At 34.5% G+C, this 15,470-nt stretch overlaps 2 protein-coding genes and 1 pseudogene across 2 annotated transcripts; all 3 read left to right on the plus strand.

Annotated features, from left to right (window-relative positions):
- The first annotated feature begins 1,132 nt into the window (after positions 1-1,132).
- Positions 1,133-5,324, plus strand: LOC120201551 (mitochondrial adenine nucleotide transporter ADNT1-like). Its single transcript, XM_039202138.1, has 8 exons — positions 1,133-1,532; positions 1,684-1,732; positions 1,827-1,990; positions 2,354-2,391; positions 2,814-2,926; positions 3,209-3,322; positions 4,091-4,435; positions 4,893-5,324. Exons 1-8 carry the CDS (start codon positions 1,375-1,377, stop codon positions 4,974-4,976), a joined length of 1,065 nt encoding a protein of 354 aa, XP_039058069.1. The 5' UTR covers positions 1,133-1,374; the 3' UTR covers positions 4,977-5,324.
- A 532-nt stretch (positions 5,325-5,856) lies between these two features.
- On the plus strand, positions 5,857-9,101 carry LOC120201555 (CMP-sialic acid transporter 1-like). Its single transcript, XM_039202140.1, has 8 exons — positions 5,857-5,957; positions 6,029-6,112; positions 6,202-6,416; positions 6,531-6,612; positions 7,346-7,512; positions 7,714-7,899; positions 8,130-8,207; positions 8,655-9,101. Exons 1-7 carry the CDS (start codon positions 5,907-5,909, stop codon positions 8,158-8,160), a joined length of 816 nt encoding a protein of 271 aa, XP_039058071.1. The 5' UTR covers positions 5,857-5,906; the 3' UTR covers positions 8,161-8,207; positions 8,655-9,101.
- Positions 9,102-9,469: 368 nt separating this feature from the next.
- LOC120201552 lies at positions 9,470-14,333 on the plus strand (annotated as a pseudogene).
- The last annotated feature ends 1,137 nt before the right edge of the window (positions 14,334-15,470 follow it).

Raw genomic sequence — 15,470 nt, forward strand, 5'->3', positions numbered from 1 at the left:
AAGCTAGGAATATTAACTCTTTCACAAATTGCAGTTCATGTAATAGCTAAAACCAATAATCAAAGCTTGAAGACATCTAAAGAAACAACTCTCTTTTCTTGTCATCAGTTGAACAATCTATGTAATAGTAGTTCATGTTCCTCAACTGTTGTTTATCGTTACTGTCACAGAATGTTATTACAAATACAATTACAAATAGCGAAAAAGATGAATTTTGATTAATAATTTAATGACTAAATATAAATTTTGGTGGAATATTAATAGACTTTTGGCATAGCCGAGTGGTTAAGGTGGAGACTTGTTAATAGTCATTCACTTCCTAGATTTTGATTTTTTTATTTAATAAGGTGGTGGCATGGGTTTTATTTTATTTGTCCAAAAAAATAATAATATATATTATTAATAAATAGAGATAAAATAAAATAAAAAATTATATTAATATAACCATTGTTTTTTTTAATAGTCTGAGATGATTATAAGATAATATGTGTTCATAATCTTTATTAACCATTAATAACACACACCTTATAGATACAGTTGCTCGAATCCAAATACCTTATAAAGAGAATAACACGCTCTTTAACTACTAAGGTCACTTAATGAGTTCGTATCATCATTATTTTTTCAATGTTTAATGATAAAAAAAATATAACATTAGCAATACTTTTATAAAAAGTTTGATGAATTAAATAGAAAAATTAAGGACCCAAAATTCAATTATCGCTTCTCTTGCCAATTTTGAATTTTTGTTACCTATTTGTTTTAAAGGAACTAACATATTGTTCTTTCATATACATTGCTAAACATCATATTTAGAGATGTTTAGTTTAAATCATGTAATAGTTTCAGTTATAATATTTCATTTTAATATAATATTTGTATTAAATAGGTATAAATACAATCATCTAATTAAATTACTTATTTAATTTATAATTTAAAAAAATCTTAATATACATTAATGTTTATACCATATAAGAATATTACACCAAGATAAACGTGACCACCAACAGGTACTTTTCCTTCAACAGAGAAAACTTATCCATATCCACGCGCTGTAAAAGCAACAACTCACACGCCCTTAAATAGTCGAGGTGTCACTTTCTCAGGCTCCCAAAACCAGTCGTCACCACTACGCTTCTTTCAACAACCATTCTAATTTCCAACACAAAAACTAAGAAAAAGGGCAAGAGAGAAATGCGGAATCTCTTTTGACTACAATAATAATCACCTCGGAGATCGGGCACTACCGGTCGCCGGATAATCCTTCCGGAAGGTTCGAGCTTCCCCCGAACTACCGGCAAACACCTCCTACGTTTTTTCGGCGAGAGAAGGAATTTAAATATATTATATATTTTTTGCCGGGTTTGGTTTTCGATGGCTTCGGAGGATGTGAAGACTCCTGAATCGGCTGTATCGACGATCGTGAATCTAGCTGAGGAAGCGAAGCTCGCGAGAGAGGGAGTTAAAGCTCCTAGATATGCTATTATTAGCATCTGCAAGTCTCTCGTTGCTGGCGGCGTCGCCGGTGCAGTGTAAGTTCTCTCTCTTCCCCTGTATCCTTTTCACTCCATGGAGTCTTTGTTTGTGTTGAGGAAATCGTTTCCGGAAACATTTAATTTCTCAACTTTTATAGGTAAAAGAACTGAAAATGGATCTTTTACTTTTATCATTTATGTGTTGCAGGTCACGAACTGCCGTTGCTCCTTTGGAACGTTTGAAAATCTTACTTCAGGTTCATATATTTTCCGTGCATCTGATCTAGATTAAGAAAAATAGAGAACTAAATTTCTGAATTAATTTACCTCTTTTGAAAAAACAAATTGCAGGTTCAGAATTCACATAATATAAAATACAATGGAACAATTCAAGGCTTGAAGTACATTTGGAGAACAGAAGGTTTTCGTGGATTATTCAAAGGCAACGGTGCTAATTGTGCACGCATTGTTCCAAACTCTGCGGTCAAGTTCTTCAGCTACGAGCAAGCTTCAATGTAAGATTCTTAAACTCTGTTTAGTTTAACTGGTTATTTATTTTTCTATTGGTTGACTAATTTGATTTTCTTGTCAACTCTCTTTGTATTGCTAAGGAGTAAGCTCTAGTCTATTTATCATATTGAAACTGGTTATTGTCTTTGACACTATTGTTTACTTAGTTCCCAGAGACCACAATATCATTGATCAATCTAAAGCATTAATGTATTTGGTTATGCTACTACAATTTATCCGCCTTAAGGTTGTTTGGGTGTGTAAAGCTTTCTTTATTTTGCGCAGCTTACCATACATTTTCAAGTTTGAATTGAAGGAAATGAGTCTATTTCTTTAGGCTAATTGTTCCTTGTAATTGTTTTTGACAGGGGAATCCTATATCTGTATCAACAGCATACTGGCAATGGTAGGAGTATGACTAATATTGTGATCATCCTTTTTCTGAGCAATCATCACATCTTTGCATCTTCCATTACATTGTACGCATCTAGAATTTAGTTGGTTTAATAATAGTTATATAAAACCATCAGGTTTTGGATATTTTGTGGAAGTTGATATTACATTGATAAATCATGCTAAACAAGTACATTAATATTAGGAAGGACTGCATAAGCATTCATAGAATGCTCTATACTTATGTTATCATGTTTGACGTCTGCCATGAAATTTATATCAATATGTCATTAATATTAGGAAGGACTGCATTCATAGAATGCTCTATACTGATGTTATCTTGTTTGATATCTGTCATGAAATTTATATCAAGATGTCTTTAAATCTTGAAAGCTCATATAAGGCCTTCTCCCTTTATTGCTGTTAATTCTGCAGAAGATGCTCAACTCACTCCCCTTTTACGCCTTGGAGCTGGAGCATGTGCTGGAATAATTGCCATGTCTGCAACTTACCCAATGGACTTGGTACGAGGCAGGCTCACTGTACAGGTATTGCCTTAAATATCATTTACTTGATCAGTGCGTGATGTTTAACTTGCTGGTTTTATCAAGATGAAGCTTCAGAAGGGAATACTTTGTAATAAATGATAAACTTTAAAATAATTTTATTAATTGATTTTTGTGTAAGAAGAAGAATTGAAAAATATTTTAATTCTTCAATACAAATATTGATTCATTTTAAGCTTCTGCATCTTAATTCTGTGATATCAGGAATTGTTCCTTGTAGTATGGTTAAATGGGCATTTAATCTTTTAGTTGTGTCTGCTGCAGACAGAGAGGTCTCCTTATCGGTATAGGGGAATGTTCCATGCTCTGTCAACTGTGTTGAGGGAAGAAGGCTCACGAGCATTGTACAAGGGTTGGCTTCCTTCAATCATTGGAGTTGTGAGTCACTTAGTTCTTCTATATGATGTTTTTAATGGTAGCTTGCTTGTGTCTCTCTTACTTTCAAGTCAAATAGATGACTGCCATTTCTTTTTGCAACCATTAAGACTAAAAATGTTGATTGTTCAGATCCTGGATCCAAAATGTTAATTTGTGTGCAGAATATTTTTGGTATTGATAGAAGCCTGCCTTTTTTCCTAGGGTGTTAAAATACTTACTTTATAGCATAAGGGAGCTACAACTGAGCTGTTTACAGGATGGGGATTATGTAGCCAAATCATATATAAATATGTAGTTAAGAAAGAGAGGAAATAATGCCTGCACAGAAGAGGGTCTTCGACCGAATGTCTATTGTTAACTGTTTTTTTAATGTTATGGGTGTGAGAAGTGCATACCTTCTTGGAATAACATAAGGTTGTTAAAGAGAAAGAAACGGGGAGGGGTGAAGCCTCCTTCTTTCTATGGGTCACCGGTCACATAATTATGAGATCTACACATCTAAAAATAAGCTTCTCCCCATTTTCACTTTCTGGGAAATTTTGTTAGGGAGCTTTCTGCAGTTATTTTTATCTTTTACGACATTAAGCTTCTCTGTCTTTAGTTGTCTCCATCATGTTCCTGCAAATTATGTGTCATGTTTATATCCCCATTTTGGATGGTCAAAAGTGATCACCGAGTTATTTGTTGGCAATTAATCATTTAACTTGACAAAGAGAATTGTTAACTTTTTTTGTTGTATGTTGATTTGAATTCTTCTTGTGTTTGCAGATACCATATGTGGGGTTGAACTTTGCTGTGTATGAATCTCTAAAAGATTGGTTAATCAAAACTAAACCATTTGGATTGGTTGAAGACTCTGAGTTGAGTGTGACGACCAGGCTTGCTTGTGGGGCTGCTGCTGGAACTGTTGGCCAAACTGTTTCTTACCCTCTTGATGTGATCCGCAGAAGAATGCAAATGGTAGGATGGAAAGATGCAGCCTCTGTTGTAACTGGTGAGGGGAGGAGCAAGGCCTCCCTTGAGTATACTGGCATGATTGATGCATTCAGGAAAACAGTTAGGCATGAGGGCTTTGGGGCATTATACAAGGGTCTGGTCCCTAATTCTGTTAAGGTTAGTGCCTTCTGATTCATCGACATTTACTTGTTTATAAATGCTGGACTAACATTTTCAATTTATGCTCTGGAAAGAAATCGTAGTTTGGATTGAGATGGCTTTGAAAGAGATTGCATGGGGATTGTTTTGATCTTTAATCTTTAGTATTCTTCACCTAACAAAAAATAAGGTTCCTCGTGTATCTTTGATGAGTTTATGCATGGATGTAGGCAAGACTGGCACGTAGTTAAAAGCAAGACTACTAGTATTAAATATGCACGCCTGCTGGATACATTAGATTTTATCTTGTAAATGTCCTTTAAAGTTGCCCCATTAAGCTTTTGCATTAACCATAGCAGATGACCTTTATTTTCCTCAGATTCTAGAATGGGATATTTGCATGTCTTATCACCAATATATATTGTCCTTCAAAGGTCAATATTTAATTGTTTATTCCTTTTCCTTTTTTCCCCAGGTCGTGCCGTCAATAGCTATTGCATTCGTGTCATATGAAGTGGTGAAGGACGTTTTAGGGGTTGAAGTTAGAATCTCAGACTGAAATGGTGTCAATTCAGCATACATGCTTCTGAGGTGTGTACCATTTTTTGTATGCAAGGGAATAGATACAAGGCGAAGACGGGATGGTTTTCTTTATCCTTTTTTTTTCCTTTTATAACTCTCATAAATGAGCATTAGGAACTTGTATGAGCTCGTGTCACGGAGATTTGTACTGGCTGGTTTGTGACACATGCATGTCTGTAATTTCTTGTGAACACTGTAGCTTTCTGCTCTTCCTTCATGCGCCGTGTCAATAAGGATGAAGGAACATTGCGAATAACGCATTTGCCTGCGTCTGCATAGAAGTCGAGAAAGCAATTTCGTAGCCTTCTGTGCGATATAAATTCTGTTGTTTCTGTGGTTCAGCAGAATAGTTTATATCAACGACTTGTTTGGTTCAGGTTTTAATGTATGCTAGTGAAATTCAACTTTACTAGTTAATAAACAAGCACTTAAGGATACTGTTATGCTTGCCTTCATTTCTGACGAATTCTTATACAGCTATCAATAAACTTGGGTTTAGTTGCTCTCCCGGTCCCTTTGCAATTCCGGTCTTTAAAATCTGTACAGTTTCTTCGGTTTAATTTGAATATCTGACATTTTAATATTTAAGCACATGATTTAAAAATTAAAATTCAATTGATAGCTCATAGTCAAATTATAGAGAGATCAGATTAAATTACTGAAAGCAAGGACTAGGGGCATAATTAGACCATTGCAATTAAAAATTAACCACAACAAGTCATAACTGAATTGTTATGCCAAATGAAAAGCAAAATTTCTGAGCTTTGATCGGCTTGGGGATGAAAAACGATTCGTTTCTTACGTAACATATATTAAAACAATATTGGGAAAATGCGACGACGTTTTTTAATTTCTGAGCTGACAGTGGTTCTGCTGCGTACACCCTTGCGGTTTGGAAGAAGTGGAAATGAAGCGGTGCTTAGTAGCTTCTCTTCTCACCGTCCTCACCAGTTCTCAGGTCTTTTTTTATTATTTACCTCAAGCCCTGAAATTATGATTAGATCTATATTCATTCTTATGATTTTGCAGGGGATCTTAACAAATCTATCGCAAACCAATGGCAAATATAAATACGATTACACCACCATCCCTTTCCTTGCCGAGGTTTTTAAGGTATTTTTTCGTGAAATCTCCACTAAACTTCCTTAATTTAGATCTAAAATTGAAATGTTTTTTTTATATAAATTTCTTTTTTGTTACAGCTTATGGTATCAAGTGTTTTTCTATGGAGAGACAGTAAGAAATCGCCTCCGCCGAAAGTAACAACGGATTGGAGGACTGTTCGATTGTTCCCCATTCCTTCCATCATTTACTTAATCCATATTAATGTCAAAATTTCTACTCTTATATATGTCGATGCGTCGACGTATCAGATAATGGGTAATTTGAAAATTGTCACAACTGGAATTTTGTTTAGGTGTGCTACTCTAAATTTCTTTCTGAATTTTGACCTCTTTTTTTATGTGCATAGCTGGATTTGGTGTCAATGTTATTCTCATGAATTGGAAGATGCTGTTGTTTATTGATTTAGGTTGTTTCTTAAGAAGAAGCTCTCTAATCTACAGTGGATGGCTATCGTTTTATTGGCTGTTGGAACGACCACGAGTCAGGTACTCCCCATTCCGAACCAAACCATTTATGTTTTTGTACTGTGATTTGTGCTACATTGATTTTTTATGCAAGAAAAGTTTATGGCTAGTTAAGATGCCAGAACCAGTTATTGTACCAGAATACTAGTGGTAGTTACACTTTGATGCCATATCAATATTTCTTGGCTGTTAGAAAATTATCTGTCAAAAATTGCACGCCATGATAGGAATCAGTCAATGGTTTGCTAGATTTGGAATAAATATGGAGAAATTACATATTAAATAAGTTGGATGAAATAGTTAATATGATAATCTTCTTTACAACTAGTAAAGTGAATAAAGTCTTTGTAAATTTTGTTGCATTCTGAAAGTTATAGGAAAGGAAAAAAACGGAGGGAGGGTTAGAAGGAAAGGTAGTTAGGAGTGCAATATTTCTTTGTAGGAAGCTGTTATATCTCATTAGGACCAATCACATATGCTCTTGAAGAAGTCTTTGTAAATTTTGTTGCATTCTGAACGTTATAGGAAAGGAAGAAAACGGAGGGAGGGTTGGAAGGAAAGGTGAGGAGCAACAACTAGTTAGGAATGCAATATTTCTTTGTAGGAAGCTGTTATATCTCATTAGGACCAATCACATATGCTCTTGAAGAAGTCTATCTCTGAGAAATTTTTAAAGTTTTCTCTTGTTACAAACTCTTTTCTGTTAACAATTTAGTGAAGTATATAGTTCAAATTCATCTTCTTCTTATCAAGGTAAAAAGGATGCGGAGAGGCTTCATGCGACTCCCTCTTCTCAGCACCAATTCAAGGATACATGCTAGGAATTTTGTCTGCTTGTCTTTCAGCATTGGCTGGTGTTTATACAGAGTTCCTGATGAAGAAGAACAATGACAGTTTATGCTGGCAGAATATACAGTTATACATGTAGGTTCCCTTTTAATTTTTTTCAAAATGTTTTCCCATGTTAGTTGCAGAAAATACTTTTACAAGTATAAAAACTCATTTTTTTACCTATCTTGTTTTTGTTATTATATGGTCAGAATCTATATAATACAAAGTTCAAGCCATTTAAAGTGATTGATATGATCATTGGTTGATTTATTCTGATTTGACTCCCTCTTCCAGGTTTGGTACAATCTTCAATATGGCACAGCTGGTAATGGATGATTTTAGGGGTGGATTTGAGAAAGGACCTTGGTGGCAACGGCTGTTTAATGGGTACAGAATCACAACTTGGATGGTTGTGCTAAATCTAAGTTCTACCGGGCTGCTGGTTTCATGGTTAATGAAATATGCTGACAATATAGTCAGGTACCCACTTTCTCGCTATCCTTGATTCTGCTTAAATTTAAGTGTGCATTAGGTAATTGCCATTTCATCATAGATCTTGTGTTTTTATGTTTGAACTTGTTGATTTATCCTTGATATGTTTTATGTTTCTAAAATTTCTTAACTGCTTATGATTATTGAAATTTTGGATGTTAAATTCTACCCCCATCCTAATTTTTTTAACAACTATTTGTTTTCACTTATTCTTTTAGGTGTATTCCACATCGATGGCCATGCTATTAACAATGATTCTATCCGTGCTCCTCTTCAGTCTCAATCTAACACTTCAGGTAGGCTTCCTAGCTGTAATCTGAACTCTGAACAAGATATCCAGCCTTTAATTTTATATCTGTGTTATTTTAATATAGTGTTCCAGCCTGGATGTAGGACTTAAATTTATTTTCTGTTGGGCTTTGATTTTCATGGTTAATGAAAAAATATTTAAATGTTCTCTCTGTGTGAAGTGCACATACAAACATTGGTCCAAGTGTGATAGTGTTCCGAATCTGGATGTTTACCATCATGGTTAATGAAAAATGTTATCATACATGCAAACACACATGTAATTCAGAATATATTTTATAAACTTGTTGCAAAAATCCATTTATTATCCTCTGTGTTTTAATCATTCTATATAGTTCCTGAAACATCCAAAAACATACGGCTCCCCCAGCAGCGGTGCAGCCCAGTTTTGCTTTGCAATTTTCTAACCTTGGATCATTTATTTTTGTTCATAGCATTCTTGCAGCTTTTCTTGGGGATCATTATTTGTATGATGTCACTACATATGTACTTTGCTCCGAATATGCTTGTAGACATGCCGTCGACAATTAAAATCAGATCCAGAGAGCCTTGTCAAAATGGCCATATTCGATCTTATGGGATAGCCTTTCCTTCTACGACGAGAGAGATTGAAAACGAAATGGCCATGAACTGAATCGCAGATTCAGTTATTAAACACGGGGATAGCAAGCCGAGAAAACTGGCATCGTCATTCCAAAACGCAACAGGAATCTCTGGCTTATATTGTTTTGGTATTTCATCTACCGCTAACTATGGTGGAAATCAAAGTACCATTAGTGGTTCGTGTTTTTATGTATATAACTTTTGTTTCGTTTACAAGTCTACTCGGTTGTTTTGGATGTTAACATATGCATTAAACAGTGGTCGCCACAATGAATCGATTCAAGAAGATATGTATTAAATGAATTTTGTTTGATTTGTTGTATTGAAATTCAGCATTTAACCATATTCGGTCTTACGAGTTCTTATATGTTGCACTGATGACAATACTAATTGAATTAAACTTAATAGATACTTTTTGAATTATTGTAATAATACGATACCAATTCAAATAATATTAAATATGTTTATTTTAATAATATGGGTATTTGTTCTAATTATGAAGATAAAATTATTAAGAGATACAACAATAAATACATAGAAATCAAGCGGTTAGTAGGCTCAGCATTTATAGTCACTAGTATACCTATTATATAACAGCCAGAAAGAATTGCACTGCTGGCAGCCAAACACTTTCTTTCTTTCTTTCTTTTTAAAAAAAGAAGAAATCCCTCATATTTTCCCTTTTATTTTAAGCTTCTGGCGCCAAACACATATTTCCGCTTTCGATCCAAACCCTAGTTTCAGTAGAAAGGAGCGGAGGAAAAAATGCCGAGAGAAATAATCACACTACAGGTGGGACAATGCGGGAACCAGATCGGAATGGAGTTCTGGAAACAGCTCTGCCTCGAACATGGCATCAGCAAAGAAGGCATTCTTGAAGATTTCGCTACTCAGGTTCTCTTCTTCTTTTTGAGTTTTCTCTTATAACTGTAATTGTTATTAGCATTTCTTGTTTAGAGCTTCACTTACCGGGTAAGTATGAAAGCTCATTTTGATTTTTTTTTTGGTAGATTTATTAAGGATACAATGGCTGTGATGCATTTGAAACACAATACTTGTTAATTGAGCTGTCGGATGAGTTCTTGAAGTTTCATTAGGCGTAGATTGCCCCATAATTTATTGATATCGAGATAATTTTATGTGAGACGTAAAGGAATATGCAGTGAGTCTCTCAGTTCGAGCGAGTTAAACATCAATATCTCAATTCTCAAGTGTTTTAATTTGCTCAGCACGGTTGATGCAGGGAGGTGATAGGAAGGGTGTCTTTTTCTACCAAGCTGATGATCAGCATTATATACCACGGGCTTTACTCATAGATTTGGAACCTAGAGTGATTAATGGAATTCAAAATGGCGAATATCGAAATCTCTACAATCACGAGAACATCTTTGTTGCTGATCATGGTGGAGGTGCTGGAAACAACTGGGCCAGTGGATATCATCAGGTAGTTTCACTTGTATTTTCTTTTGCTTTCGATTTTCTTCTACTTTAGTAATGTTCAATTAATATATAAAGTTTATTGATGCTTGGACCTTTACACTTTTGGTGCTTATATTCAAGTATTTTTTTAACCTTTGTTTCCCATCTCTATTGAGTCATCATTATAGTGTGTGTTTAAGCAACGGTCAGAGAATTTGTAGGCAGGGGTTCTGCACATTATTTTAACATGTTAGGAAAATTGTGGTGGATTTTTTCCTACTAACAGTAATTATTATTTACAGCAGAATAGATAAATGGTTACATGAAATATTGAGATCAGCAGCATTTTCTTTTTCATTCTGTCTTCATGTTTTTCTTGGTATATAGATAAGTATATTGCAAATTCCTATGTAAAGATGTGACATGACATATGTGTTATATGATTGTTTTCTTTTCAATCAATAATCTTTTATCTAAATCCAGTTCCTTATTTCTTGATTTTGATACAGGGAAAGGGTGTTGAAGAGGATATAATGGACATGATTGACAGAGAAGCTGATGGAAGTGATAGTCTTGAGGGTTTTGTTTTATGCCATTCGATTGCCGGAGGGACAGGCTCAGGTTTCCTCTTGTTATCTTCATCTTTTTCTTTTTCTTTTTCATTTATCTCTTTTGGCCTATCTAGGATTTTTAATTGATGGTTTAAAGCTTCCTTTTTTTTCTCTCTTTTTTTGTTTATATGTTTGCTTGATTTGGCTGCTAAAATTAGGACCATAGGCAGTAGTATATTCATCATAAGCTAGTGAAAATTTCTTGAAGACTTTGGTTTGGTTACAACTTGATTGTTTTCATTCTACAATGAAGGTATGGGCTCCTATCTGTTGGAGGCTCTGAATGATCGCTACAGCAAGAAGCTGGTCCAGACATATAGTGTATTTCCTAATCAGATGGAGACGAGTGATGTGGTGGTCCAGCCCTACAACTCACTTTTGACTCTCAAGCGACTAACTATAAATGCTGATTGTGTTGTTGTTCTTGAATAGAATTGCTGTGGAGCGTTTACATCTATCTAATCCTACATTTACTCAAACAAATTCTTTGGTCTCCACTGTGATGTCTGCAAGCACAACTACATTGCGGTACCCAGGGTACATGAACAATGATTTGGTTGGTCTTCTTGCCTCTTTAATTCCAACACCAAGATGTCATTTTCTTATGACTGGTTACACACCACTTACAGTGGAGCGCCAGGTGCGTTCATTTCTCATATTATCTAGTTTGTAAAACTGATGATTCGACTGTAACTTATTTTTTTATAAGAGAGTAGACCTCATTAAAAAAACCCTTCATACCAGGAAAATCCTGATAGTGAAGGGAGGAAAAGAGTGCCTCAACTTTATTAATAAAATTTGAAAAGAGGTTCCGAAGTACAGGAGAAACGATAAGTACAAAACAAGTAATCCATCACTACACAAAGTCCTCAACACTGCTAACCAAAACAACAAATAGCTCCCATTTATCCGATTCCTTGTTTAGCTAGGGAGTCGGCCTCAATGTTGCAGACCCGAGAAATATGTCGGAGTATCACCTTGTTATACACAATCATCTTTGATATATCTCCCACAACACCTTCGAAGCAAGCTGGACATTTACCTACGTTCAATACCCAATCCACCACTAATTTGCTATCACACTCCACAATTAATGGCAGCGAATAATCCTTGATCGAAGCGAATACATGTCTAAACCATACTTCAAAGCAAGAAGTTCAGCAAGATTTGACTATAACTTTTATTTTTGTCATATTGCTTTTTCAGAGTTTAACATCACTGTATAGTAATGTTTTTAGTCTAGTCATATTCTGTAAGAAATTTTGGTGCGATATGATGCCACTGTTTCTCTTCTTGGCAGGCTAATGTGATACGCAAGACTACTGTCCTTGATGTTATGAGAAGACTTCTCCAGGTAAGATGTGTAAGTTGTCTTTTCTTTGCAAAACAGATTGCATTTTTCTGACCATAAGATTTTTTGCAGTAAAAAAATATCATGGTTTCCTCTTATGCACGTACAAAAGAAGCTAGTCAAGCAAAGTATATTTCTATACTGAATATTATTCAGGGAGAAGTAGATCCTACACAGGTATTGTAGATTATGCTTATATAGTTTGCAGGAAATATATATATATTAACTCTCACAGTTAAATTTGGTATAAGAAAATTACTTTTCCATTGACTTTGGCCATTATAATAACATTTGCATTCCTTAGCAGTTTTAGTATATCTTTGGTTAAAGAAGTGGAACTTGTTATAAAAAGTTGGTAGTAGTTCTAAGGTTTGCTTGTGAATGCATGTATTTTTTCTTTACCGAGAGATTATGAAACATCTTGCTCTTCCGTTGACTGCCCTAAAATTTTTATTATGGTTCGGCAGCTTTACCTTTCAAAGTTATATTGGGCATTTGACATGTTTTATTATAGTTTAGTATCATCTTACTGGTTTAAGCTGCTAAAATAATTTCTCGTCTTTTATCAGGTGCATGAAAGTCTACAGAGGATTCGTGAAAGAAAGCTTGTAAATTTTATTGAGTGGGGCCCTGCAAGTATTCAGGTATCTTGATAGTTGAAGCAGTTCCACTCGCTTTGGTTAATTCTACTTTCTTATGATATCTGGACTAATATCATATGTTTGATCTTTTGGTGCTTTTGTAGGTTGCTCTTTCTAGAAAGTCCCCATATGTCCAGACTGCCCATAGGGTACAACTCTAGTTCTTGTCTTTTGAGATCTGATTGCTTATTTTGTTGTATTATACAATAATTTGCAATATTTGGTCTGAATTTAATGATAATGGTTCAGGTGAGTGGTCTTATGCTAGCAAGTCACACCAGTATCCGACACCTCTTCAGTAAATGTTTGAGCCAGTATGAGAAGTTGAGAAAGAAGCAAGCATTTCTCGACAATTATCGGAAGTTCCCAATGTTTGCAGTGAGTTACCACCTTATTTCTGGCTTCCATGGTTTTATTTCTGTTCGAGCTTCTTATTTATGACTTCTGCCCCTTTTGTTTGTCTTGTTATCAACCTATGAAATATTTTATGCATGTGTTTTATGCATATACATGTAAGTTGCTAACCTGTCTATTTACATGCGCCTAGAGACTTGTGTTAATTGTATAGATTGGTTAAAAGATCTGAATTCCATGAATAAAATATCTAGTGCTGTCTGTTTGTTGTGCTACATGTTATTTTGCTTCCAAAATCAAATAATATTTCCCATTCGGATGCAAAAGCAATTGCATTATAATAACATTTTATCCTAATCTATTTGCCAACGTGACCAGGACAATGATCTTTCAGAGTTTGATGAAGCAAGGGATATAATTGAAAGTTTGGTTGATGAGTACAAAGCTTGTGAATCACCAGATTATATCAGATGGGGAATGGAGGTATGTGCCTTGCTAGTCCCAACTTTTCAAATTTTGAGCACCGTATGGTTGTCACTGTTAACAACTCTGTATGCAGGATCCTGGACATAATTTAACCGGAGAAGGAAATGCCTCGGGAACACTGGATCCGAATTTGGAAGTGTGAGTGAAATTGTGTTTCCTCTCAGGTAGGGACTGTAAGGTTAAGGTTGATTCACAGTTATTTATGTTGAAAAGTAAGAGGAAACCGTTTTAACATTTAGATTATTTCAGGTTGCTAACTGTTTTGGGAGATTGCTCCAGTCAAGAGTCTGCCTTTCATGTTGTTAAAGATACTTTATCTCTGTTGCAATAGTAATACTATAAGTTGTTGAGTTGTACGGTGTTACTTATGTTGGAGTTAGTGAGACGTGAACACGTGCTTGAGAACCCAGTCATTGTCATTGTCATTGTCGTAGGGTTTAATGTTCTCTATTGAGGAAGCCCTTAATGCCCTTGTAACTTCACTGGTTCTATCTTGTGTGTGTTAGTGCAAACTGTGTCTCCGTAGCATTCCATGCACTTCTGTTTTACTTTTCCTAAAATTAAATGATAAAGGTCACCTGCTTGGAATTTGTTTCTTTCAGGATACCACATTAATATTAGGAGCGTTCTGGAGAGTGGATTGTAAAAAAAAAAGGCTGTGTTGTTTTTGTATTTGATGTAAATGAGAACAGTGAAGACACGAATAATATTAGGAGCGTTCTGAGTTTCTCATTTAAGATAATATTCAAATAGGCATACTTATGAGGCCTAAAATTGTAGTCTATATGTTAAATAATTTTCCGCTTGAATATTTGTTGTGTTTTCTTTATTCGTGTCTTCTCTAATGCTCTCAAGTCTAAATACCAGGAATTAGTTTATTGCATGTGTGTAATCTGAGGCACGTTCTGTGGTAGCTTTTGTTATTATTTTGAGAAAAATAAGGCATGGTCTGCACATTAGTTTTCTGAGATTTGTACGTGTAAGACACGAATTAAGCAGAGAATGAAGGTCGGTCTTTGACCAAAAAAATGATTTGCATTTGGTCTACTACAGTTCATCATTTGTCGTCGTCGTGTTGTCTTAAATGAATTCAAATGGCTAAATATAAAGTTTACTGGGCAAAGCGGCAAACGTTGAAGAGAGTAGTTAACGTCAGACATCAATCAAATAGAGCTCACAGAATCGTGGACCAACAGGAGAATTTGAGCCCACAGCCACTCTGTTATAATTACATATATTAATAATTTATTAATCCAATTATTTATAAATAAATCATTTCTTTCTTCAAATTTGAGTTTTAAAATTTTATCCTCCCCAATCAGCGAAGTTGATAATGAAGGTAGGTACCAACGGCCAAAAATAATAGTTAAAAAAAGGTCAAGTAAAAAAGTTGTATTGCAATTTCTCTACTGGTAAAAAAAACTTTCAGGTCTTCTTAATTTTAAAATCTCATTAATTTAAGAAAACAATAAAATAATTAGGATTTAATGTTTTATGTCAATTTTAGAGGACTTCAATTGATATAATAATAAATTTAAAATTTACACATAATATTAGTTATAGTTTTATTTTTTTAATAAATTTAATCTTCAATATTTATAAATTATAAATTAAAATTTTATAAAATCAGAATCAAATTAAAACAATCCAATTTATCCGTTAACAAAAATTTGAAGGAAAAAAACCCATGAAATCCTTTGATTTTATCAAATATCAACATTTGAATCAAACAATAGCCCATCAACGGTCTGTCTTAACAGAAAAATTGAAAAAGAACCACTTGTA

Source organism: Hibiscus syriacus, unplaced genomic scaffold (assembly GCF_006381635.1).
Source record: "Hibiscus syriacus cultivar Baekdansim isolate YM2019G1 unplaced genomic scaffold, ASM638163v2 tig00007475_pilon, whole genome shotgun sequence".
In the NCBI taxonomy this organism is placed as follows: Eukaryota; Viridiplantae; Streptophyta; class Magnoliopsida; order Malvales; family Malvaceae; genus Hibiscus; species Hibiscus syriacus.

What these genes read in the sequence shown, in the direction of transcription:
- LOC120201551 (XM_039202138.1), top strand. Translation starts at nt 1,375, where the DNA reads ATGGCTTCGGAGGATGTGAAGACTCCTGAATCGGCTGTATCGACGATC. An exon ending in GGCGGCGTCGCCGGTGCAGT is followed by an intron (nt 1,533 to 1,683) that starts GTAAGTTCTCTC and finishes TATGTGTTGCAG; the next exon opens with GTCACGAACTGCCGTTGCTC. An exon ending in GTTTGAAAATCTTACTTCAG is followed by an intron (nt 1,733 to 1,826) that starts GTTCATATATTT and finishes AACAAATTGCAG; the next exon opens with GTTCAGAATTCACATAATAT.
- LOC120201555 (XM_039202140.1), top strand. Translation starts at nt 5,907, where the DNA reads ATGAAGCGGTGCTTAGTAGCTTCTCTTCTCACCGTCCTCACCAGTTCT. An exon ending in ACAACTGGAATTTTGTTTAG is followed by an intron (nt 6,417 to 6,530) that starts GTGTGCTACTCT and finishes TTATTGATTTAG; the next exon opens with GTTGTTTCTTAAGAAGAAGC. An exon ending in TATGCTGACAATATAGTCAG is followed by an intron (nt 7,900 to 8,129) that starts GTACCCACTTTC and finishes TTATTCTTTTAG; the next exon opens with GTGTATTCCACATCGATGGC.